Source organism: Saccopteryx bilineata, chromosome 3 (genome assembly GCF_036850765.1).
Source record: "Saccopteryx bilineata isolate mSacBil1 chromosome 3, mSacBil1_pri_phased_curated, whole genome shotgun sequence".
In the NCBI taxonomy this organism is placed as follows: domain Eukaryota; kingdom Metazoa; phylum Chordata; class Mammalia; order Chiroptera; family Emballonuridae; genus Saccopteryx; species Saccopteryx bilineata.
Window position 1 is genome coordinate 1731229 of NC_089492.1, and position 25654 is coordinate 1756882.

General features: G+C 58.9%; 2 protein-coding genes across 2 annotated transcripts in view; one reads left to right on the forward strand and one right to left on the reverse strand.

Annotated features, from left to right (window-relative positions):
- The window catches only part of LOC136328948 (collagen alpha-1(I) chain-like), a 28062-nt gene extending 19445 nt beyond the window's left edge, over positions 1–8617 (reverse strand). The window contains exons 1-2 of the mRNA XM_066264923.1: positions 8408–8617; positions 6839–6879 (exon numbers count right to left, since the gene is read on the reverse strand). Coding sequence (XP_066121020.1) covers positions 6839–6879; positions 8408–8617 — 251 coding nt within the window. The remainder of the gene's footprint in view (positions 1–6838; positions 6880–8407) is intronic.
- Positions 8618–9535: 918 nt separating this feature from the next.
- TSNARE1 (t-SNARE domain containing 1) overlaps positions 9536–25654 on the forward strand; it is a 121959-nt gene continuing 105840 nt past the window's right edge. The window contains exon 1 of the mRNA XM_066265563.1: positions 9536–9667. The gene's annotated coding sequence lies outside the window, so the exon portion shown is untranslated. The remainder of the gene's footprint in view (positions 9668–25654) is intronic.

Here is a 25654-nt window from a genome sequence, read left to right on the forward strand (position 1 = left end):
CCCCACGCCGGGAGGTCCCCTGACTGCTGGGACCCTGGGACATTCCTGCGCTGGTTTCACTCCTGCCCGGGCTCCGAGATGCCCTTTGCCAGTGCAGAGTCGGGGCAGACCTGACTCCCGGGCAGGGCAGAGACAGAGGAGGGGCAGCGGGGCTCTGGTGGGGTAGCCGCGGGCTCAGGCTGCCTGGGTTCAAACCCCAGCACTGCCCCCAGCAGGCCCCCAATGCCTCCCCCATAAAGTGGGGCAAATGTCCCCCCTCAAGGGTGTGGCATGTGCAGCACCCAGCTGAGGCCAGCGCACCGTCAACGTCCAGTGAATGCCAGTCTCCATTGCTGGTTTGCTCTGTAGGGCTGCCAGTCTAATGGGGGGGGGTGCCCCTGCCTTCAGAGAGCCAGATGGCGGGGAGGGAACAGCCAGAGGGAGGAGTTGGGGGTGCCCGGGGGAGCAACTGTGCAAGTGCCAGAGGGGGAGTCCCTCAGGGGCCACGCGTCACCGTCTGCCTGGGGGAGCAACAGTGCAAGTGCCAGAGGGGGGGTCCCGCAGGGGCCACGCGTCACCGTCTGCCTGGGGGAGCAACTGTGCAAGTGCCAGAGGGGGGGTCCCGCAGGGGCCACGCGTCACCGTCTGCCTGGGGGAGCAACAGTGCAAGTGCCAGAGGGGGGGTCCCGCAGGGGCCACGCGTCACCGTCTGCCTGGGGGAGCAACTGTGCAAGTGCCAGAGGGGGGCGTCCCGCAGGGGCCACGCGTCACTGTCTGCCAGGTCATCGTGGCAAGAACACCCGTGCCTCTGAGGGCACCCTTGCCCACTCCCAAACGCTCCTACCAGGAAAGCTCCTGAAGCCGGCCATGCCTGCGTCTGAAGGAGGCCCTCACTCTGGACAGTTAATGCTCATTCACACACGACGTCCTTTGAGTTCTTGTGTGTTTTCGTGTTTGTTTAATCACCACCACCACAGTCAAGACAGGAAGTGTCTTCACTCCTAAGGGTTCCCCCAAACTGCCTGGCGGTAGTCACACCGTCCTCCACTCCTGACTACCACGGTGTGTCCAAAACTATGGTTTTGTCTTTTTTAGGGGAGAGGAGGTCATGTCATTGGAGTCACACAGCATGCTGCCTAGTGACATGTACCAAGTTTGCTCCTTTTTGCTGCTAGGACCCCAGCTGTGACACGGATGTGCCCCAGTGAACCATCATCCATTGGAGGACATTGGTAATTTCCAATTGGGAGCTATTACAAAGAAGGATGCTTTGAACGTTCTATACAGGTGTTTGTAGACCAGGGGTCCCCAAACTACGGCCCGCGGGCCGCATGCGGCCCCCTGAGGCCATTTATCCGGCCCCCACTGCACTTCTGGAGGGGGCACCTGTTTCATTGGTGGTCAGTGAGAGGAGCATAGTTCCCACTGAAATACTGGTCAGTTTGTTGATTTAAATTTACTTGTTTTTTATTTTAAATATTGTATTTGTTCCCGTTTTGTTTTTTTACTTAAAAATAAGATATGTGCAGTGTGCATAGAGATTTGTTCATAGTTTTTTTTATACTCCAGCCCTCCAACGGTCTGAGGGACAGAGAACTGGCCCCCTGTGTAAAAAGTTTGGGGACCCCTGTTGTAGACCTAAGTTCCTGTCTCCCTCGGATGCGTACCTACTGAGTTCTACGGACCCTCTAGAACATGGATGTGTAATGCGGCAAGACTCCGCCAGAGTGTTTTCCAGAGTGGCTGCACCGAGTGAGTGTCCTCGTTGGTTGTACCGACGAGTTCTTGTCGCTCCGCATTGCTGTAGCACTGGGTGTGGCCGGCATTTTCTGTTTTAGCCGGTGTGATGTGAGATCTCATTCATGGCTTGAAATTACATTTCGCGAAGGATGTGGACCATCTTTCCACGTGCTTATTTATACTCCGAGCCTCTTCTTTGCTGACATGTTTATCTAAGTCTTCAGTCTTTTGCCCCTTTTAGCCTTTTTTATTTAAAGCAATAACAGGCTCAGGGAAGTTGCAGAATTTCCACAGAGAGACGCCTCCTAGTTTTGCTTTATCTGGGAGTGTCTTTATTTCACCTGAATTCCTGAAAGATATTTCTGCTGGGTATACAATTTTGGGCTGTAGTTCTTCCCTTTCAGCACTTTGAAAATATTGTTCCTGGCCCCGGCTGGTGGTTTAATGGATAGAGCATTGGCCTGATGTATGGATGTCCCAGGTTCAATTCCTGGTCAAGGCACACAGGAGAAGCAACCATCTGTTTCTCTCCCCCTTTTCTCCCTCTTCCCTTCCTGCAGTCAGTGGCTCTGTTGGTTTGAGCATGACCCTGGGCCCTGAGAAGAGCTTGGCTGGTCTGAGTGTGTCAGCCTCAGGTGCTAAAAATAGCTTGGTACTTGAGCATCAGCCCCAGATGGGTTTGTCAGGTAGATCCCAGTTGGGGCACATGTGGGAGTCTGTCTCACTATCTCTCCTCCTCTCACTTAAAAATATATATATATGGAGAGAGAGAGAGAGAGAGAGAGAGAGAGAGAGAGATTGTTCCACTTCCCTCTGGCCTCCATGGGTTTTGAGGAGATATCCAAGGTCATTCAGATAATTTTCCCCTTATATATAACATGTTATTTTTTTCTGTCTGCTTTCAAGAGTTTATTTATTGTCTTTAATTTTTAGCAGTTTGATTCTGGTGTATCTGAAAATAAATTTCTCTGGTCTGCAGATCTTCTTGAATCTGTAGGTTTATGTATTCTTTTTATAAATCTGGGAAATTTTCAGCCATTCTTTCTTCAAATATTTTTTTTTCCTGCTTCCCACTCTCTCACCTCTCCTTTGGGACCCTGAGCTCCTGATCATTCGCGCGTCTGGCAACATCCCACAAGTCCTGGAGGCTCTGTGTTGCTTCCTGGCACGACTCCTCCCCTCCTGTCCCTGTGGGATGTTCTCTATGGATCTGTGTTCATGCTCGCTGCTGTTTCTTCTGTCGACTCCACTCAGCTGTTGAACTCACACCCTGTGTGTTTTTTATTTGGGTTGTGTGTTTTCCCTGGCAATGCTTCCATTTGGTTCTTCTTTCTGTCTTTCTTTGCTGAGACTGTCCACATTCTCTGTTTACTTCAGGAGTTTGCCCTTCCTGTTGGAACGCTTCCACAATAGCTGCTTCTAAGTCCTTGCTCGGTAATCGTAACATCTGTGCTCCCCCCCGAGCTGGCTTCTGTTTACCGTTTGATGCCGTGTAAAATGCCTGTTGCGATTTTCCTGTGTCTTCCCGTGCCAGATCGTTTTGGACGGTGTCCTGGAATATGTGAATATTACTTTCTAAGGCTCTGGGTGTATACCCAGTCCTGTGAAGACATGGATACCAGGCTGCTGCTTTAGCAAATCAGCTCAGTTGGGTCCAGGCTGCGTGTTCCAGCCAGTCTGACTCCTTCATTGGGTCAGAGTTTAAAACTTTCCAGTGCTGCTCAGATCTATCCTGTGTGACCACCCAGCAGCCATCCTGAAACTGGGCAGTGTCAACCCTGTAGCTGATTTTGCAGAGTTTTGGTGTGCTGTTTGGGGGTCCACTCATGCTCAGCTTGGGCTGACCCTCAGCTATCACAAACAACTATAGGGGTCACTGTCCCAAGCCCCTACTCTGTTCCTCTCTTTGGCCCTCTGGACAAAAGGCAGGGCTTTCCTCAGGACCCCTCTGTGCACTTCCCACAACTGGGCCCACACTGGAGCCCTTAGAGCAAAGAGGACACCTCAGGGAGCACTGGCCCCGAGGGGACAGCCCCTGATCCGAGAGGGAGCATTCCCTCCTTCACTCTTTGAGTGTCTGCGGGTCATGCTATTGCCTCCTCTGCTGCCATGCTAGCTGCTGCCAGGGGAGTGCTGGGCGGGCTGGGGGCTGATCACAGGGAAAAGAGAACAGAATGGGAGATTTCTCCCTCTCTCTGTTGACATTGATGCTGGTCCTCTTTCATGCTTCCAGCTGCCTAGAATCCAAGCTGAGGGCATCAGAGGGAAAGGGGACACTCACTTGTGATGGAAGGATGCTTCCAATTCCAGGCTTCTTCCCCAACCACTGGTTACCACGTGCTTTTCAGAGTCCTCATACAGCTTCTCCAGGGGCTCTGGATTTTAATGTGATGTCAGTTGGGGTGGGCAGTAGGGGTGAGAGTTGGGGGTGTGCCTGCTTCATCTCCCCTAGAACCAGAACTTGATACTTTTTTTTTATTCAGTGAGAGGAGGGGAGGCAGAGAGAGAGACTCCCATATGTGCCTCTACAGAGATCCACCTGGCATGCCCACTAGGGGGTGATGCTTTGCCCATCTGTGGTATTGCTCCGTTGCTCAGCAACCGAGCTCTTCTTAGTGCCTGAGGTAGAGGCCATGGAGCCATTCTCAGTACCTGGGGCCAACTTGCTCCAAATAAGCCATGGCTGCAGGGGGGGGGGAGAGAGAGAAGTGAGAGGGGGAGGGGTGAGGAAGCAGATGGGCACTTCTCCTGTGTGCCCTGACTGGAAATCGAACCCGAGACATTCACACACTGGGCCAACGCTCTACCACTGAGCCAACCAGCCAGGGCCAGAATCTGATACTTGAACATAGACCTCCCCTCCCCACAGCATCAACCAAAGGTTATCCGCCTGCTTCCAAATAGGGTTTTGTCCAGGGGGGTCAGGGAAGACGAAGGGGGTGGTATCCCTCTTGCTCATTGGTTGACTGTCTTCCCAACAGTGAGGTGTCTCAGACCCTCCATTCGTGGACCCTGTGGAGAGTTGAGGTTTGACCGTCACGCCGGGCATCACCCTATGTGAGAGAGCCAACAGAGTGGAGTGCCGTCTTGCCAGGAGCTTCAGGGAGCTGGATGCCAGTGCAGTGCTGAGTGAGGGGCCTGCAGTGGACAGTGCAGTGGACAGTGAAGAAGACAAGTCCCCTCCATGCAGGACGGACGTGCTGGTGGCTGGGAGTCGCCTGACCGGTGCCGGTGCCTGGCCCTGCTCTCCGGCTTCTGCACTCCCTTCTGCCCCGCGCGGACCCGCATCCCTTGGGCTTCTGCTCCACAGTGGGGGTGGACAGGGCTGGCTCTGGTCATTGCCACTGTCCCTTATGCAGGGCCTCCCGTGGGATCCAGGTCGGTCAGTGGAGAGGCCTCTCTGGGGATAGCTTCCTGGAGCTGTGATGGCCAGGAGGACCTCCCCGGACACTGCAGCTAATTTCTTAAACTCCTTGGAGCTAGCGTGGCCCTGAGCTGTGTCCAGACCTCACCGTGCAGCGGGCAGCCCTTCAGTTTCCCAAGCTGCCCTGCGTCCCAGGTGCCCCCACTTCACAGAGCTCCTCACAGGGGGGCCAGGTGCCTCCACTTCACAGAGCTCCTCACGGGGGGCCAGGTGCATCCCACTTCACAGAGCTCCTCACGGGGGCCAGGTGGGACCCCACTTCACAGAGCTCCTCACAGGGGGGCCAGGTGCCTCCCACTTCACAGAGCTCCTCACAGGGGGGCCAGGTGCCCCCACTTCACAGAGCTCCTCACCGGGGGCCAGGTGCCCCCACTTCACAGAGCTCCTCATTGGGGGCCAGGTGCCCCCACTTCACAGAGCTCCTCACAGGGGGGCCAGGTGCCTTCCACTTCACAGAGCTCCTCACGGGGGGCCAGGTGCCCCCACTTCACAGAGCTCCTCACAGGGGGCCAGGTGGGACCCCACTTCACAGAGCTCCTCACAGGGGGGCCAGGTGCCCCCACTTCACAGAGCTCCTCACGGGGGGCCAGGTGGGACCCCACTTCACAGAGCTCCTCACGGGGGGCCAGGTGGGACTCCTAACTCGGAGGGGAAGGAAACCCCACTCAAGTCTGTCCTAGCAGAAAGGAACTAGGGGTCCCCCTGTTTCAGGTCTAGGTGCATCCAGGTGCTCACTCGCTGTTGTAAACACCCCATCTCGCTCTCCAGCTCCTGCCTATGACACAAAACTGGTGGCTCGAGGCCCTCAAGACCAGAGGCAGGAAAGTCTGGGAGGTCCACAGGTCAGGGGAGCACAGGGTATGGAGTCCAGGCAGGAAGGGGTCCCCAGAGAGAGGGATTCAGCCCGGAGGCAGCTCAGAGGGAAACCTGTCTGCCGGAAGTTGACTGGGAAAGCTGATGGGAACCGCTCATGGGGGGTGGGTGGTCAGGGAGCACATGGAGTGACAGCACCAGGCATGTGTCCCAGAATTGTCCTAATCTGGGCGAGGGGCTCCAGCCTCTGCAGCCAGCGCAGAGCAACCAACGCCAGGGTGTGGGCTGCCCTGTGGATGGCAAGGAAGCTCCTTCACCAAGGCCAGTCCTGAATGAAGCCTGCAGAGAGCGGGGTGCCTAGTCCTGAGGGCACTCTGGGGTCTCATGGAAGCCACTGCAAGTGCCACCGGGGGTGGGCGCAGGCCTGGCAACCCAGCACTCACTGCTGAGCCTTCCCCGCACCCAGGTGGCACGCAGGTTAGGAGGCTGCTTCAGGACTGCTCATCGGCTCCTCGCCTGCCACGACCTGACCTCCAAGCGGAAACAGACGACTGGATCAAAAGGTGCCGGGGAGGAGGCTGGATTCTCCGGAGGTCGAGGTGGGGAGGCCTGCACGGGGCAGTCATCCTCTGGACAGCACTGCCTCAACAGCTTGCAAAGCACTCACGACAACCCTGTGACACCCGGGATCCAGACCATGAGATGCGCGATGGGACACTTTCAAATACGAGTTTCCAGGTGGGACTTGAGATGGATGTGGGTTTCAATATTGTAGGAGACCTCCTATCTGTGGGTCCAGGCTTAGCCCTGACCCGGGTCACACTAAGCCCTGACCCTGGCCACACAGTGAGCCCTGGCCCTGGTCACACTCTGAGCACCCACCTCTGGGCCATCACTGGCATAGGCTTTGGCTGCACGGTGGCCTAGGAAGGAGACGCAGAGGGTGGTGGTGGTGGGGACCCCTTTCCCGAATCCAGGCAGGAGGGGCAGAAAGCCCCCACTGCAGAGCTCTCGCACTGACTCATGCAGCTCCTCCTCACTTTATTTTTATCCCCACCAAGCCCTATAAATACAGCAATGATCACCAAATACAGTCAATATGCCCAACGCCTCCCGCCCCCGGTGCTGGCCCACAGTCACCAGGGAGAGGTCGGTGAGCAGAGCACCCACATGGCTAAGGCCCAGGCCAGAGAGACAGGTGCACTTAGGGAGGGGGCAGCGGGTCCCCAGCCCAGAACCCTGGGACAGATCCCACGTCCTTTCCCCATTTGGACAGCCTGGCACCCCCTCCTTGGTGAGGGTGCAAATTAAACAGTGTATTTCCTACCCTGGAGCCTCTGGGGCTGTCTTCCTGTTAGAGACATGGTTGAGAGCTGGGGAGAGGCTATGGGTGGTCTCTCTCTCCGTTCTAACACCCACTGAGGGAGGGCACATGGCTTCACTGGTTTCAGCCACTGCTCGGGTCAAGACACCTGAGAGCGAGTGGGAAGATGGGTGCACAGGTGGGTGAGTGACCCGAGACAGAGGCTCAGCCATGGCGGGATGGGGCGATGCCACCCTGCTTTATCACCGTGCGTCTTTCACTGGAGATGCAGAGAAGCGGAGTGGCTTGCTTAGGGTCACACAGCAAGGAGGAGGAGCCAGTTTGGACCAGGACAAAGGCACCTTCTCTGGGAAACCTTTTCAGCATCCTAGGAATAACGTACCCCCAGGGCCTAGCACACTGCCTGACATCGGAAGACAAGACTGTCGAAGGAAAAAGTTGACGGTGAATAAGATGAGGTCAGATTTGGCAAGAGAGGAGAGCGGACCCCGTGCCGGCAGCAAGCCTGGGTGGTCCGTGTGGGACAGGCAGACAGTGGTCCTTCAGTGGTACTCCCTCGGGGACGGAGGACGAGCCGGCTCTGCCCTTTCCTAGGATGGTGGCCCTGAGGCTGTGCTTAGCAAAGACAGCACTTCGTGCTTCTTTCATGGATTTTCTTTTACTATTTAATTTTTTTTCCACTCCTGTTTGGTGTTAAATACCTTGGGAGATTGTTACACGTCTCATGGTGCAGTTGGCATTCTAAGAGCCTGCTGCTGTGACACTATGAGTCTCGAATGGATGAGGGCCAGGTGCCTGCCTGAGTCAGACCCCCGGTGTGCTGGTGCCAGCCCCTTCCCGGCATGCACTGCCTTCCTCACCCCCAACCCCGCGACATCACCCCTGCGCAGTGACAGGCAAGGGTGTGCCACCCTCCTGCACAGCCCTCACCTCACTAAGGCTTGGGCAGGTCTTTGTCAGCACCCCCATTGAAGTTTTGGAGAATACACCCAGGAAAGGTGTGCCACTGGTCAACCTTACATAGCAAAATGGGTAGGTTTGTTGTTGGGACAGAGTGGGGTACATAGGAACCACGTGGAAAAGAAGCCCATGAGTACAGCTCACCTGCCCACTCACTCACTCCTTACTGCTCCTGCGGCCACACCAGTGCCAGGCAGTCCAACGATGCCTAGGTGCAAACACGTGGCTGCCCCCAAGGAACCCCGCCTCCCCAGGATGGCCACGGTGCCGTCCTGATGCGCACGGGAGCGCATCTTCACCAGAATGAAGAAAGCAGGGCTTGTTTCTCCTGTGACGACCAAGCGGACAGGGGACTGGCCCAGCCCCTCCATGGACATGGTTTGGTGCGTGGTGACAACCCCCTCATATTCACCAGGGCCTTGACCAAGGTACGTGGGTCTGTCCCTCCACGGAGCTCGCCAGGCCGGGGCCTAGGGTAGCCAGCAGTGATTAGAAGGCCACCTTCGACTGGGGCGGAGCAGAATGCTAACAGGATGACGGCGGTAAGGAGGACCTATGTCACGTGTGGGCCCCTCTCCTGCCCCAGGTGTGGCTCTTCGTTCATCTGCGCGGGGAAGACAGGCGCAGAGAGATGACCGTGCGGGTGCGGGCCCAAGGGCACCCAGGCACGGGCTCCAGGGTTCTACTCCGGTCCCCAGGTCCCGTCCTCTGGCGACACCAGGAGGGCGCAGTCGTTCGGGAGGAGGGTGGCCCTGGGCTCGAAGCCCCGTGCCGCAGGCGGAGCGGGGAGAGAGGCCAGCCCCCCGAGGCAGGGGGGCGCACCTCCGCTGAGGCTGCTTGCGAGGAAGGGGCCGCTCGGGCCGGGTTGGGCCTCGGTGTCCGGCACGACAGCAGGCGCCTCCGGACAGCCCACCTGTGGGCCCCGCGCTCCTCCGCCTCGGACCCTTCGGGGTCGAAATCGACAAGGGCAGGGGCCCGTTCCTGCAGTGCCTGTGAACCTTGGCCCTTACGCTCCTTATCAAACTTCACCTTCAACATCACCGGGTCTAATGGTGGGGAGAGGTTAAGGCTCGCGCGTGGGGGTGAGCCAGCGGTCTCCCAGGACTGGGCAGGCACCGGGAAAGCTCGTGGGCGTGGGCTTTCTGGTCTAGCCGGCCGCCGTCCCAGCCTGTTTCCGGCTGCCCGCGCGGGGCACTCTGGGACTTGTAGTCCATGGCGCACGCCGCCCGTGGCGCGTTTGCGGCTCGGGCGGCCATTGGCTAACGCCAGGCGCCGGGGGGGCCTGCGTGGCCGGCGGGGGGAGGCCTTGCGGCGTTCGGCCGGCACAGGAGGGGCCATCGCGTGATGTTTGGGTGCCGGCCCCGCCCCCAGCGCCGCCCCTCCCGCCGAGAGCGCACGGAGCTCGGTCGCCAGCTACCCGGGCCCAGGTGAGGCGACGGCGCGCGGTGGGGCCAGCTGGCTGGGACGGGCCGGCGAAGGCCAGGCCGGCCGGCGGGAAGGCGCACGGCCCGCGGCCAGGCAGGGCGAAGGTGGGGAGGAGGGGCGCGCGGGGCCGCGGGGCGGGGTCGCCGCGGGAGGGGCGGGGCGGGGCGCCCTGGCTCCGCCCCCCCGAGGGCGCCGCGCTGCGGGGTCCCGCGGAGGGCGCCTGCGTCCGGCACCCGCTGCGGCGGGTTCTGCGCGCCCGGGGCACCACGGCGGTGGGCGCGCGCCTTCCCTGAGGGCCCGGTGCCCACTTGTTGGGCACGAGGGTCGGTCCCTAGCCCCCCTAGCGCGTGGGAGCCCGCCTTCGAAGGACAGCCGGACTCTGTGCGCTCCTCTCTGTGCCTTCCTGTCCCTCTTCCCAGTTTGGCTTAAAAGGTGACCCCTGGTCCTGAGGGGCTGGGGCCTCGGGCCCGCGGAGCTGCCATATGCCTCTGACCTGTGCTTCCACCCGCACGCCCTCCAGGGTCCCCTGTGGTTGGTAGACCCACGTCACACTCTGCCCCGGCCCCGGGACTGGGTGTGCGCCGTGCAGGGTGGTGGTCACTGGCCTCGCGTGGCACGGGTGTGGAACACTGTCGCCACCGCAGATGTGTGCCAGGCTGCGGGACGGTGGGGCCCGCAGCCGTGCCAGCCGCACCGGCTCCCTTTTCTTCCTCACCTCTCCGCCCCCCCTCCTCTGCGTGGGTCTGGCTCACTTTCCCGACCATCCTCTCTCCCTGCAGTTTCCCGTCTCAGGTTCTGCCTCCTTCCCTTGCTGGCGTTTCATGTTCTGTCCTGCCGGCTTGTTTGTGTCCTGCCCTGTCGTTAGACCGTGAGGCAGGCGTTGGGGCTTTCCCTGCTGCACGCCCAGAATGGACAAAATATTAGGGTGAAGGAGACAGATGGACTTAGTCAATATTGGAGTGTTTCAGCCTGTTATGATAGTACTCGCATGTGGCACAGCCTCACAGGTTGTAGGTCCTTGGGAGGAATCCGGTGGGCAAGTGCCTGCCAAGGCCAGCGCAGGTCAGGAGCCAAGTCGTCACTGCAAATGGCTGTGGGAGACTGGCAAACCCCAGAAGGCTTCCTGGAGGAGGTGGAGCTTTAGTCAGACCACCAACACATCTCTCCTCTTCTGTTGGCCTGGCTGCCCTGTGTCCAGGCAAGTCAGTGACCTGGGCACTTGCTCCTCTCCAGGCCCTGAGGTGGGTGGCTAGGCACCCGAACTGCCATCCGGGGCTCACGGGCTCAAGGGCTCAGGGGTGGGCAGGCGTCCTTAAGTTTTTCCCTGGCTCTCCTGCAGGGCAAAGGTGGGGTCTGGCTCCTGCCTCTTCCTCCAGCCACATCTTCCGTGATTTGTTTCATGGGCCCAACACAGCAGAAGTCCTGGTTCCTGCACACGTTTCTCACTGGCATGAGTGTGCCCGTGTCAGACCCCGTGCTGGAGTGCCCTGTACTCCTGATGTCTCTCTGCTTCCTCCTGGCCCCTGCCTCCCTGGGTGGTTCACCCACATTGATGCCCGTGGCCCACAGCTCTATGTGTTTACCTCGCCTTTCTGTGTTATGCTGACGTATCTGTGTCTGTCTCCCACCACTCCTGGGGGAGGGACTTCTGTCTTGGCCGTCCTTGTACCTTGAGCACCCAGCCCAGCGTCTGGAGCCTGGTGAGCACCCAGCAGATTTTGATGAGTGAGTGGACTGAACATGTAAGCCAGCGAAGGGGACATGGTGAGACCCGTGTTTGTGGCAAACGGTCTACGCAACATGTGGAAAGCTTCGGGCCGGGAGATGGATCTAATCTTCCAGTTGGGGAGAAAAGACTCATTGTAACCGGGGGTCTGCTGGGCCAGTCGGGACAGGACCAGGTGCGTGCCGCGGGGTGCCACAGAGGGCCTTCCCAGGATGTGGGAGCTCAGCTGAGGGGGTCAGGACTGAGTTTGGTCGACCAGAAAGGATGGGTGGGCATTTCGGGGGTGGTGACACTGATCAGGCCTGCGACGCTGGGTGCTGGGCTCTGGGTAGGCCATCAGGCTCAGTAACTCCGGTCACCCTCACAGTGAGCTCAGGAGGAGGCCCTGCTCCCTCACGTTACAGCTGAAGAAACCGAGGCACGGGAACGTGGACGTGTCTCTGTTCTCCACCCCGGCAGATGGGTTGTGCACTGGGCGGTTGAGCATTCACTGCTCTGGCCGCTGTTGGGATGCTTGACCAGGGCCCAGGGCTGGGGCTGTTCCGTTTCTCTGCTTGTGCGCAGGCCTGCCTGGGGCTGCGGTTCCTCTCGGCTGTGTCGTTTGCTGCCAGTGGAGTTTCCCTGGGAGGCTCAGTTGGCTGTAATTCATTATTGTTCTTTAAGGCGGCAGTTTCAACCCACCGCTCAAGTCACCTTCATGCGACATCGGTAATGACGGCCCTGCGGGCGCTCTGAAAGCAGCTCTCCTGGGTGGGTCTGTTTTCCACCAGAACGTGCATTGCTGCCTGGCCCCTGAGTGTCTGCTGGGCCCGGAGTGAGGGGTGAGGAAGGATGAAGGGAAGTGGGAATGACCAGAACTGAAGTTGACGGGCCCGTCCTGTCCCCGCCGGGGACGTTGCCGCCCGCGGTTCAGTGTTAAGTCTTGGAGGCGTTTCTGCACTCTGCCCGGAATGCCTGTGTCCCGTCTGGGTGTGCTGAGGCGGGCCGGGGACGAGTGACACTTGTCCCACTTTTTAGGTGAGGGCCTTGGGGCTCAGAGAAGGCGCTTCCTGTGCCCCGAGCCGGGTGCAGGGTGGTGCCGCAGCTGCCCAGGCCACCGTCTGCCTCCCCACCCATTTGGGAGCTGCCCCTCCGAACGCCCGGCGGTGGCCCTGGCCTGAACCAGTGAGTGGACACCCAGTGCCTGTTTGTTGAAGGAGCAAGGGGCGTAGTGACAGTGCTGACCTGGACTCGTGATCTTACTCTGGCTTCGTCCCAGTGGTGGGATTGTTCCCATCAGCCCCAGCCTTGCTGGGGTCTGGGCGGGTGTGGAGGGGCCTGTGAAAGTGGGGCTGCAGTGGGGGAGCCCCTCCCTGCCTGAGGTCCTCGGTACAGTCAGGTGCCATTGCAAGCAGGCAGGGCGGCCTGCTGGGTCATTGGCGGGGTCCCTGCCGTGGCCTCTGGTCAGGCTGCTGTCCGAGGGGTGGAGGGTTGCACAAGAACCTTCTGAGGCCAGACCCTGCCCGGAGGCTCAGGAGGAGCGCTGAGCAGTGGGGCCACCCTGCAGGCTCTCCTGGTCTCATCAGCTACTCAGCTGTGCAGGGAGTAGAGTGGGGTCACAGCACAGGCCAGTGAGTGGTGCAGAGAGGGCCCCACCGTGCATGTGGCTGTGGTGGATCTGTGCCTCTGGGTGGATTTCTGGGAAGGATTCCTGGATGCTGGTGAGGCGTGAGCTGAGTCTTGAAAGCTGAGCATTTGCCTGGGCGGAGGGGAAGGGCCCATTCCAGGCAGCGGGAGAGCACAGGGGAGACACCAGTGGGGGGCTCCCAGCAGGCGGGTCTCCCTGGGCCGGGCTGTGAGGGCCTGGGAGGCAGGGAGCCTGGGCGGAGGGGAAGGGCCCATTCCAGGCAGCGGGAGAGCACAGGGGAGACACCAGTGTGGGGCTCCCGGCAGGCGGGTCTCCCTGGGCCGGGCTGTGAGGGCCTCGGGAGGCAGGGAGCCTGGACCTAGGTCCTGAGCAGGGAAGGGTCAGCATGAGCGGCACTGAGGATCACGGGGACAGGACTAGAGACAGGGCCGCAGGAGCTGGGCCCAGGGCTCCGGGTGGGATGGCACCAGGGCCTGTGGCTAGAGGCGGCCCTTGTTCCCCACTCCACCCCCTACCCCCACCCCCCAGCCCCAGGTGTAGGGGCCAGGCCTGGCGGCCCCGTAGCTCGCTGTCAGGTGGCTGGGTCGGAGGTGGTGGCAGCAGTGCTGAAGGTCCCTCCATGGAGCGGCTGCTGGCTGGGGACAGCGGGGTCTTTCTGGGGACTGGGATGGTCGGTTGCTTCTCACCCTGGCTGCCCCAGGCCCCCGCCTCTGGGAGAGAGTTGCTGTCCAGCAGTGGACACGGAGAGCAGAGGCAGGCAGTCACGCCAACCCTGGGAGTCCCAGCCCAGAGCTCCAGCCCGGTAAACCTCTCTTGTTTTCTTGAGCTGGGTCGGTGGAGGGCTGTGTTGTTTTGTGCCTCTGGTTGCCCCCGAGAGGACTCCTAGCCCGGCTGTGTTAGCGCCCGGTGCGGGAGCAGTGAGGTCCCCTGACATAGCAGTGCAGCATCTCAGCAGGGGGGGGGTGAGCTCTGTCCCTCATCTGCATGTCCCTGAGCCTGACCTCTCTGATCCTGCAGCCACTTGGCGGGCGTGGTGGCAGCGCCACTGCAGAGACACTGACGCTGTAGTGCCTTGCCTTTTGGAGACATGGCTCATGGGGCGTGGGAGGACTTGGCAGGGCACAGCTGCCCTCTGCTGAGCGACCCTCAGGCCCACGGCCTCAGCTCTCACTGGCTCTGTCCGGATGGCGAGGCGTGGCCTGCTTTGGAGGTGGGTTAGCAGGGATGCAGGAGAACTGACCGTCACTGTCTCTGTGTGATCCCTGTGATAGTCACCACTGTTCATTGATCTCTGGTGTCTGCTGGGCGCCTGCTGGGCTCTGTGTATTCATCAGGTCAGGGCTCAGTCACTTAGCAGAGTCATGGACTTGGAAGGGCCCGGTGGGATCGGAACCAAGCACTCTGGCTCTGGCAGCTCTCCCACTTCTCTGCTCCCTGGGAGGACGGGCTTGGAGGAGCGTCCACCCTGAAAGAGGCCTGTGAGTTAGAGGATGTCATGCTAATGGAGATTTAATTCCGGGCCTCTCCCCCTTATTGGGCTGCCGTCCTCACAGGGCTTGGCCAAGGCTGAGGCTCCATGGAGTCCGGATGCCGGGATGTGAAGTTTCCCAGCAAGGGGGGCAGCCTGGCGGGTCTGGGAGTTCCTGTCCCCGTGAGGCTGGGTGCTGGTGGTGGGACGGGCCCGCCGGTGGCCATGGCTGGCTCTCCCTGACCTGCGCACAGGTGTCTGGCCATCGAATCAAACATTTTCAGGATTTTGAGGCCAGGTGCCATGCTCGGGCATAACGCCTGTCCATGTCTGTCTGTCCTGTCTCCCAAGCCAGACTCAGGGTGTGGTCTGAGGGGTGCAGGCCGAGCCTGCACTGCCTAGGAAGCTGGACTTTGAGGGTGCGGTGTGGTGGTGAAGGAGGGGGTGGGGCGTCATCTGGGGAAGTTGGGGGGCGTCAGAGCTCTGCTCAGGAAGCTGGCGCTGGCCAGAGCTGGCCGGCAGGAGATGGGTGCAGCCCACTCTGTGTGCCAGCCACCTTTGGCTGCCCTCCACCGGGTCCATAATCTGTTCTAGCCGTGTATTTGGCAAGGGACGTCCTTTGAAAACCAGCAGCCCAGAATCAGTCTCTCCCACCTCACAACAGCACAGCAGCCTCTTCCGGGGGAGCCTGCCCGGGCAGCGGCTCAGGAGTGGTGCTAATGAGGGGCCGATTCACCGCTCTGGGCTGGCCTCCTTCCCTGGCCACTGTCGGCCGTGGTGCTGATGAACTTGGAGGGCGGCTGGAGCCGGCTGGGAGCAGGGGGGTCTGCTTCTGCCGGCTTTGGGGTCCAGAAGCCCTTCAGTGGCCGGTGGATGCCCTGGCCCCTTCATTCCCCTTCACATTCTGCTCTTCTGGCCAAGGGGCAGCTCTGCGGTCACTCCTGCTGACCGTGCTCAGGGCACCACCTCCCTCACTTGGTGTTTGCAGTTCCTTGAGATTCGACCCTATCATCATTCCAGCCTCCGGTTGACCTGCTGGGCCTTTGTCTCGGCTGCGGGCTGCCCTGGGGTCAGTGCTCTGCTCTCTGCCTGGACGGCTGGGTGCCAGCTCCCCTGGGAGGGCTGCCCCTTGGAAGCCTGCTCTGCCTGCAGGCCTGGCACGCTGGCCTGGCGACCTGGGCGTGCGGGTCCTTCTGGGGGCGGGCACTGGGAGGCTGCAGACTCACCCGTCTCCTGTGGCAGGTCATTTCTGTGTCGGGTTCCATGTACTCCTCCGGGGTCACCTGTGTCTTTCCTGCCCCTGCAGTTCCAGGACAGGAAGAGCACACAGTAGGCGCTCAGTAAACACTCATGCAAGCTCCGGTTTGCAATTGGAAAGAGCTGTTTCCCAGCCAGCAGCTCTGTCTGCTGGGCCTCGGACGCGCTGAGGCCGCCCCCACACCCGTGGCCAGCAGTGGTGAGGGGCACTGGTGGCTGGGGCGGGCTGGCCCTGAGCCGGTGCTGCACATGTGCGGCCCCCGCTGCCTAGGGCAGAAGGCAGGCGGGGGCTTGGAGAGGCTGGTTACCTGCCCTGGGACTCCTACTGCCGGGAGGAGGAGTCTCCCAGAGCCTGCCGCGCACTGGGCCCAGGGTCCAGGTTAGAGAGCTGACTTCACAGGTGCTTGGCAAGGGGGGGGGGCGTGTGGGGAGTGACCCAGGGGCCTCTGGGAGCATTGTCACTGACCAGAGCAGGGAAGGGGTCGCCCTTCTGGAGTGCACTGCGAGCCCGGAGCAGGGCCCGGAGCAGGGCCCGGGTGTCCAGCTGTGGAAGCGGCTCTGTCTTTCCCATGCTGCCCCACACTGGAGCCCGGATTGTGCAGAGCTGCTGGGCCAGTGAGTTCGAGAGGTTTCTGGGAGCCGGGGCTGGAGTTCCCCTGCATCCACCCCCCTTACCCCGCAGCGGCTCTGGTTTCATCTCTTCCCCGGACCCTCTGAGTGCCACTGTGTGTGAGGAAGCAGCTCTGTAGCGAGGAATAGCTCCAGAGCTGGCTCAGCCCTCAGTGGACACGTGAGAAACCAGAGGCCCCAGCTGCCAGGCTGCCTCCCGGGTCCTACAGCCGCTAGAGCAGAGCACCTGCTGTCTTTCTCGGCCTCTGCCCGCCTGCAGGAGATTCGGAGGCCCGTGGAGGGAGGGCTCCGGGCAGCATGCCAGGGCGTGGTGTTGCTGTCTTCTGGGGCAGGACTGAAGTCAGGCAGCCAGAGGCGGGCCCAGGTCTGGTTGGAGGGCTCAGGCCCTACCGGTGTAAGGTAGGTCTTGCTGTGTAACAAGTATCCCCCCAAGTGTCAGCTGCCTGAAGCAGCGAAAGTGTGTGTCCCAGGGATGGGCAGGACTGGCCCAGTGGAGTCAGAGACCATCAGGAAGGTGGGGTCTTCCTGCTAGAAGGGAGGAGAGCTCTGGGGGGCTTGTCCTGGAACTAAATGCTGGCTCAGAAGGGAGCCAGTCACTTTGCTAACAGTTCATTGGTCTCATGGAGTCACGTGGCCACACCTCCAAGGGCAGGAGGAGTAGTGCCACCCTGTGCCGGGAAGGAGGGAGCTGGAGACGGTGGTCAGCTTTGTGGACTCGTGTGCCTTTGGAAGGCCACCCTTCCCACTGGGCTTCCCCTGTGCACAGAGAGGGTGGGTCCTGCCGGCTCACCACCCTCGGTCCCGTGTTCCAGGAGGCAGGAGCCTGGGACACTAATCAGGGTGCATATGGCCTTCGCTCTCCCTGTCCCTTAACAACCTCAGGTTTGGAGACCCACAGCCCTGTCTTTAAAATGAGATTTAATGTTTTGAGATGATTATGCACGCACATGCAGTTGTAAGAAGGAGTTTTGAGCCATCCGGTGTGCTCTTTACCCAGTGTCCCCAGTGGTGGTGGCTTGCAAAGCCGTGGTCCAGTGTCACACCCTGAGCCCACAGGGATGCAGTCAGAACGCAGCCTTTCCCATCTCCGAGGTCCCTCCCTGGTCGTCCTTTTGTAGCCACGCCCACCTGCAAGAATGTTACATAAATGCAGCCATCTAGCAGGTACACCTCTGGGGACCAGTGGTTTCCATTGGCGGGTTTCCTGCACATGGGCACACATGTGCGTGGGGGAGAGGCAGGTGTGGGTCGTGGGAGGGGTGGGCCAAGTGGGCGTGGGCACGCAGCTGAGCTCTGTGACTCAGGGCTCCGTGCCCAGGCTATTTCTCAAGGTTGTCACACATATTTATAGTTCATTTTTATTACTGAGTGCTGTTCCAGGGTGTGCATGAGCCACAGTTAAGCTAGTCCAGTGTCCTTGCAGGGAGCAGTCTGTGTAGTTCAAGTGGAGAAACGTGTGAGGAAGCATGCAGAAGTGACAAGTCCCCCTGCCCCGGCCACCAGTCCTCGTCACCACAGGTCACACTTACAGCGTGTACCTTTTCTGCCCCTCCAGATACACAAGGATACAGTGGCAACCAGATACAGACGTGCTGCACTTTTACTTTTTTCTTTCACAAGTCATGTTACAATAAATTTCTGCACCTTGGTTTTTATTTCCCTGACTAAAAAAATACGCCCTGGAGATCTTTTTAGATCAGTATGAGAGCTTTTCTTTTCCCTTTGACAACTGCAGAATATTTCAAGTGTGAGTAGGCCAGAATTGATTTTGTAGTCCTTTGTTGGGGGAAATTTAGGTTATTTCTCATCTTTTCCAATGATGGAATGAGTGACCTTGTTCACATGTTGCCTGGCACACATTAAGTGGGTAAGAGCTCCCAAGGGCGCGTGCTGGGTCAGAAGGGACGCCTTTCTAATTGTGATGCACGCGCCCACCTGCCCTCTGAGGGGAGGGGACTCCCGGCCCACCTGCAGGAGTGTGGGGGTCATGTGGGGGTCAGCTTCATTGCCCCTGCTTTACTGTGAGTGAGTCAGTATCTTCTTGTGTTGAAGAGCCATTTGTATTTATTCCTCTGCACTTTCTGTTTCTTTGTTCATCTTTTAAGAACTGCATTCTTGATTTCCCCTCATAGATTATGGAAATTAGCCCTTTTGTGTCAGGTGAATGGAGGTCATTTCCTCTTTGTTACTGTTGCTGTTTTCGTCATGTAGCAGCTTTTATGGAGTCAAATTCATCGACTTTTGTATAATGTGGCTGTTGGATTTTGAATCATAGTTAGCAAGAGCTTCTTTTCTTCAGTTTAAAAAAGAAATCCTGGGTCCTGGCCAAGTAGCTCAGTTGGTTAGAGCATCCTCCCGACATGCGGAGGTGGCGGGTTCCATCCCTGGTCGGGGCACGTACGAGAAATTAACGGATGACGGCGTGCATGGGTGGAAGAGCAAATCGATATTTCTCTCTTTCTCTTGCTGTCTCTCTCCCTTCCTTTCTCTCTAAAAATATATATAAGTCAATCCTGTGTGTTCATGTAGTTTTCCCTGTTTTACTTTTAAAGTTTTGACTCATTTGTCTCAGATCCTGGCATGTGTGTGTGAAGGGTGAGTCTATAATATTTTCCAGATGTTTACCCAGTGGTCCTATCTGAACTATGAAATCAGCCAGTTCTTTAGATACAACAAACACACAAGCCCCGCATTGTATTGTGATGAAAACAGCAGGAGAACGTTCTCCTAACAGATTGAGTGTACAACACGGCGCCGTGCACTGTGGGCGCCCTGGTGTCCAGCCCGACTTGAGAATTTATTCACTGTGCTTGACCAACACTTTATGCCTATCGATTAGTAGCTGTCTCTCTCCCACCCCACCCCGGCCCCTTCCAACCATCATCCAGTCTTTGAGTTTGACTATCTTAGACGCCTGGCAATGGAATCACACAGTATCAGCCTTCTGCAGCAAGCGTTGGACTCCACGGGGGTCCTCATGGTTCACCCATGTAGCTCCACACGTCAGGATTTCCTTCTCTTTGAAGGCCTCGGAGACCGTTGTGTGGCTCTGCGCATTTTCTTATCCATTCATCAGATGGGTATTCAGGCGGTTTCCCATCCTGGCTGTTGTATTGTGAATGGCCCTGCTGTGGACCAGGGGTGCAGGTATCTCTGCAACGCAGATTCAGTTCCTGTGGGCAGATGCTCTGAGGCGGGGTTGCCGGTCACGTGACGGAGTCCCAGCTTTCACTTCTGAGGAGACACGCAGTGTCCAGCAGCTGTGCCACTGTGCGTTCCCACCGGAGCGCGCGGTTCCCTCGCTCCAGGTCTTCCCTGACACGCGTCACCTGTGTTTCTTGGTTGACAGCCATCCTGAGGGGTGTGAGGTGGTATGTCATTATGGTCGTGATTTGCATTTCACTGCTACGTGACGTTAGCATGTTTTCAGATACCTGTTGGCCCTTTGCATGTCATTGGAGAAATGCCTGTTCAAGTTCTTAGCGCATTTATAATGGCGTTACTAGATTTTTTTTTTTAACCGTTGAGTTGCAGGAATTCCTTACATATTTGGAGGTGAAGCCGTATCAGATGTGTGGTTTGCAAATAGTTTCTCCCATGTTACAGGTGATGGCACTTTGGTGATGTTCGTTTCCTTTGCTGTGCAGAAGCTTTGTAGTTTGTGGTCGTCCTTGTTGCCTGTGCTTTTGGTGTCGTTTCCATGATATTATTGCCAAGACCCATGTCACGGAGCTTTCCCTGTGTTTTCTTCTACGAGCTGTACAGCTTTGGGTCTCAGAAAACGGGTCTTTCATTCATTTTGAGTTGGTTTTCGTGCGTGATGTTCGAAAGGGGGACGTGCATCTTCAGTGTTCCCAGCACCTTTTGTTGAAGGGACGGACTGTCCTTTCTCGCTGTGTATTCTGGGCACCCGTGCTCAGGATCAGTTGCCGGCCACCTGTGGGTGAGTTTATTTCTGGGTTCTCCGTTCTGTTCCTTTGGTCTATATGTCTGTCTGTCCTCAGGGTACTGATTGAAGTACTGTACTTTTGTAATGTATTCTGAAATAGAGATGTGCAGTGCCTCCAGCTTTTTTTTTTTTAAGATTGATTATATTTGTTTCTTTTAAAGTTTTTTTTTAAAATTTTTATTATTTTAATTTGTTGATTTCAGCGAGAGAGGAGAAGAGAGAAAGACAGGAACATAGATCTTTTCCTGTGTGTGCCCTGACCGTGATTGGGCTGGCAACCTCTGTGCTTCAGGACGATGCTCATGTATGTTTATGCCGACCGAGCTCTCCAGCCAGGGCAGGGCTGCATCTGTTCCTTAGAGTCGCCCCGTTGTTCCTGGATGCCACTGTCACCTCTCCCTTGTTAGCGAGGCCTCGCACTCCCTTGGAATGTCTCACTGACGTTCCTTGTCATTCTGTTGCCTGTTCTAGGTTGTTTGTTTTTCCACATAAACTTTGAATCAGCTCGTTTATTCTTGACCCAGTCTCCCCACCACGCATATACAGAATTAAGCCCCACACCTGGTGGTTTTAGGTGGATCCTGAGTTAAATGTGTAAGCTAACTTCGCGGGAGTCACAGCGGCGTGACTCCGAGTCTTCCTTCTTGGGAAGACTCTGTGTCTTTCCAGGTTTGTTTCATTTTTCTTTTGCATTTTTCTGTAATGTTTTCAAGTGTTCTTGACTCGTAGGAATTTTATCCTCTTTATTGTTACTGGAAGGAGTCTTGTTTTCTGTCGGGTCCTGTTCAGTCAATAACAGTACCGTTCTCAATGTTGACCTTTGTCCGGTTAAGTCTTGTATTTCTGAAGTGTCAGCTGTAAATTGTAGCCTCTGACTTCCTGGCAAGGAGATGAGTTAATGGTCCTGCCTTGCTGCTTCTCTTGTTGCCCTCGATTTGGATGAGTCGAGTCACTTCTCCTTAGAGCATCGTGGCACTAGGCTCTGTCTGTCACTCCAGTCCCACGTTTGTTTCAGTGTCTGTGTTTGAGGCTTGTTGACAGCCCTTGTGGTCGAGTTTTCTGTGTCAGCTGCTGATGGATGGAGATGTGTCCTGCAGGTGCTTTCTCAGAATGGTTGATGGGAGCCTGGTCCCTCGGGGCTGTGTGTTCAGACCTCTGCTCCGGGCTCGAAGGACAGCGTGCAGGTCCATGCACTCCTCATCCAGACCAGCATCCATCGACTACCCTGTAGATGGTGTTCCCCTGACTTCCGACTTTGAATGCTGTTTTGGAGAACTCTGAGGCCTGCCTGGTTTTTCTTCCCTTCCCAAGTGATTTAATTTCTTTTTACCATAATTTGTTCATTTTTCCTGTTTCTGGCCTTTGTGATACTTTTTCTCCCCCTGGAATGTCTTTTCTTCCTGTGCTCTTTCTGCTCTGCCGTCATTGTCTTGGGCCGGAGGCGGGTGGCCCCTAAGCGTGCTCCTTCAGTGCTGGGCACCGGGAGAGGCTGGGGAGAGGACACTCCCTCAGACAGGCTGGCTGGCGGGCCTCGCTGGGTCCCACCTCTGCTGCTCCAGAGGCCGACCTCCGACCTCCGGAGCTTCGGATGCCAGCCGTCCCTGCCCAGCCCTGGAGCTCAGTGGGGAAGAAAGGCGTGGCGTTCAGGGTCAGCTGTGCTGCTCAGGGGGCTTTCTGAGAGCCTCCACTACTGCGCTGTCCCCTCACCTCTCGGGAATGCCACAGACTGTCCCCTCACCACCCGGGAACGCCACAGACTGTCCCCTCACCACTCGGGAACGCCACAGACTGTCCCCTCACCACTCGGGAACGCCACAGACTGTCCCCTCACCACCGGGGAACGCCACAGACTGTCCCCTCACCACCCGGGAACGCCACAGACTGTCCCCTCACCACCCGGGAACGCCACAGAGTGTCCCCTCACCACCGGGGAACGCCACAGAGTGTCCCCTCACCACTCGGGAACGCCACAGACTGTCCCCTCACCACCCGGGGACGCCACAGAGTGTCCCCTCACCACCGGGGAACGCCACAGAGTGCCCCCTCACCACTCGGGAACACCACAGACTGTCCCCTCACCACCGGAGAACACCACAGACTGTCCCCTCACCACCGGGGAACGCCACAGAGTGTCCCCTCACCACCCGGGAACGCCACAGACTGTCCCCTCACCACCCGGGAACGCCACAGACTGTCCCCTCACCACCGGGGAACGCCACAGACTGTCCCCTCACCACCCGGGAACGCCACAGACTGTCCCCTCACCACCCGGGAACGCCACAGACTGTCCCCTCACCACCCGGGAACGCCACAGACTGTCCCCTCACCACCCGGGAACGCCACAGACTGTCCCCTCACCACCCGGGAACGCCACAGACTGTCCCCTCACAACCCGGGAACGCCACAGACTGTCCCCTCACCACCCGGGAACGCCACAGACTGTCCCCTCACCACCCGGGAACGCCACAGACTGTCCCCTCACCACCCGGGAACGTCACAGACTGTCCCCTCACCACCCGGGAACGCCACAGACTGTCCCCCTCACCATCGGGAACGCCACAGACTGTCCCCCTCACCATCGGGAACGCCACAGAGTGTCCCCTCACCACCCGGGAACTCCACAGACTGTCCCCTCACCACCCGGGGACTCCACAGACTGTCCCCTCACCACCCGGGGACGCCACAGACTGTCCCCTCACCACCCGGGGACGCCACAGACTGTCCCCTCACCACCCGGGGACGCCACAGACTGTCCCCTCACCATCGGGAACGCCACTTGACCTCCGTCTGTGAGGCTCCTGCCCGGTCGCTCCTGCTCTTGGTGACCTTTCACTCTTGGTGACCCTTCACTCTTGGTGACCCTTCGCTCTTGGTGACCCTTAGCTCTTGGTGACCCTTCGCTGTGTTTGGGGACCTGCAGACTATTCATGTTCTACTTTCTCTAACTACGAGCTGTGAGCTTTTAATATTCTTGTTTGATTATTTTTGAGGTCTTATTCCTTATCATCTTAAGATGATTTTTAGAAGGAAATGGGAAAAATATGCTAATGTATGTTTTATACTTGAAGTCAGTTTCCTCATGTTCAATTCGGTGAACTCCGAGGATTGTGCAAGTGGAAGAGGGTGGTGTGGTTCATTCTGATGGCTCTGTGGTGCTGGCACGCAGCAGACACTCACCCCCGGGCACACTCCTGCTCCCCCTGCGAGACAGGACGGCCACCAGCCCCGGCAGGGTTGGCTCCGTGCTGGGGGGGCTGGGTGGGTGTGGGGGGGTGGACAGTGAGGCGCAGGAGGGGCATGGGCAGAGCCCTCCGGCCGCGCAGGGTGCTGGGCTCAGCACCACGGACAGCTCCAAGGCTGCTGAGCAGGAGCCACGCGCCCCAGAGCCGGCTGCAGGGCTGGCAATGCCTCTGTCCGGGGCAGCTTGTCTGTCTGCTGGGAGGCCTCCTCCCTGCTGGCTTCTGGGGTGAGTGGCTGGATGCATATGCCCGACCTAGGGTCCCAGCCACTGGCCTCACACTCAGTACCAGCGGGGGGCAGGCAGTCATGGGAGGGGCTGAGGGAAAGCCGTCCTTCCTGTAAGCGACCCCTGTCAGCTAGATGTGCTCTCTGGGGGCCGGCAGCCTGTCATCCTGGGCAAATGATGGTGCCCTCTGTGACCTAACTCTGCCCTCTGTGTCAAGGGGCCCCGTCTTCTCCAAGGCCTTGTGCAGCTGTTGCCCTTCCTGTAGGAGGGGTTGTGCCTTCAGCCGCTTACCTTGCTTAAGTCACTGCCGTGGAGACAGCAGACACAGCAGCCTCCATCACCCTCTCCTCCCTCAGGACACTTCACCTGAAGGCTTCCAGGAGGAGGTGGCAGTAAGGTGGTCCAGGTGCTCTCCTCTTGAAGGCTGGGCTGCCTGATGATACAGTGTAACCAAACAGATGGGGAGCACAGCTCCCCAGCTCAGGTTGGGGTCCTCCTCCAGCCACCACTCACCCTACCTGAAGTCTCGGGGTCTGAAGGGGCATGACTTTTGAGCAGCCTCCCCTCATGATGGCCTTCTTGCCCCTCAGCTGCCATCCTCATGGGACAGGGCCTGGCTGACAAGCAGGCAGCGGGGCAGTGGGCAGACCAGACCACAAGCTGGCTTCCTGTGGCTTTTCTGGCAGGGCTGTGTGGGAGGGGGTGGAGAGGGAGGGAGAAGGGTGTGCGAGGTCAGCGTCCTGACTGCTTCTCTGGTCCATTCTGAGTTGCTTCCGCGAGGGGCCTGGGCGCCTGGCTGGCACTCTGCTGGACGTGGAGTCCCGCTGCTCTAACAATGATGCATGCCATCACGGCCCCCAGCTGGGCTCTCCGCCTCTGGCTCTGTGGCGCATACAGCACACACGTGCGTGGGGCTGAGCGTCTGGCCTGGGTGTGCGTCGGGGAGAGGCAGGGGTGGGTTCTGAGGCGGTGGTGGCCCGAGAGTGGGCGCGGGCACCAGTGCAGCTCTGTGACTTGGACTCCACGCCCAGGCACCTCTGGGAGGTGAGGGCGGGTTCCGGGTCACGTGAGGGGGGCTGGCTCCCCGCCTGCAGCCGACTTTCCCAGGAAGAAAATGGGAACTCTGTGGTCTGGACTGGAGACTGGAGCCTGTCTCTTGGTGTGTGTTGCCCCTGAGAGGCCCCAGGCCCTGGCTGGCTGGCTCTTGGTGGCAGCATGTCCTGGGAAGACGGCGCTCCAGCATCTGTCCCCTAGAGCCGCTCCCTGGCCATCCGCATGGCCGCTTTGGCAGAAGGCCTGGGACTCACGGCTCCCCATGTGCCTCGTGATTCTGGGCAAGTGTCCCCCGGACGTCCATAGGGGCCCCGCCCAGGTCCCGCCGGGGGCTGCCTGCAGCCGCTCCTTCACAGAGGGCTGGGCTTGCTGCTGCCCTGTCCCCGGGGGCCCGGCACGTTCTCCATCGGCTCTGGGCCTGTCGCCCCCGGCCTGGGGCCCTGGGCTCCCGGCATCTGGTGGGCCCTCCAGTCCTTGGCCCCGTCCCTTCCCCTGTCCCTTCTTCAGGGTACACGGCGTGTTGGGGCTCAGGCCACCCCTGTGGTCTCAGGCTCCCCGTGAGGGAGAACGGCAGCCCGTGACCCTGTAAGGGACAGCGTGTGCACAGACTGGGAGTGGGCAGTGACTTTGTTAAGGCCACAGGGCTGGTCAGAGGTGGCAGAGTGGGACTCAGACCTGGTGTCACCTGCAGTCTTCTGATGCCCCTGACGCCATCCTGTCAGGAGCAAGCAGGTCACAGCCTCCAGCCCGGTCCCCTCCGGGGGCGGTCCCTCCGGGGGCGGTCCCTCCGGGGGGGGCCCCTCCGGGGGCGGT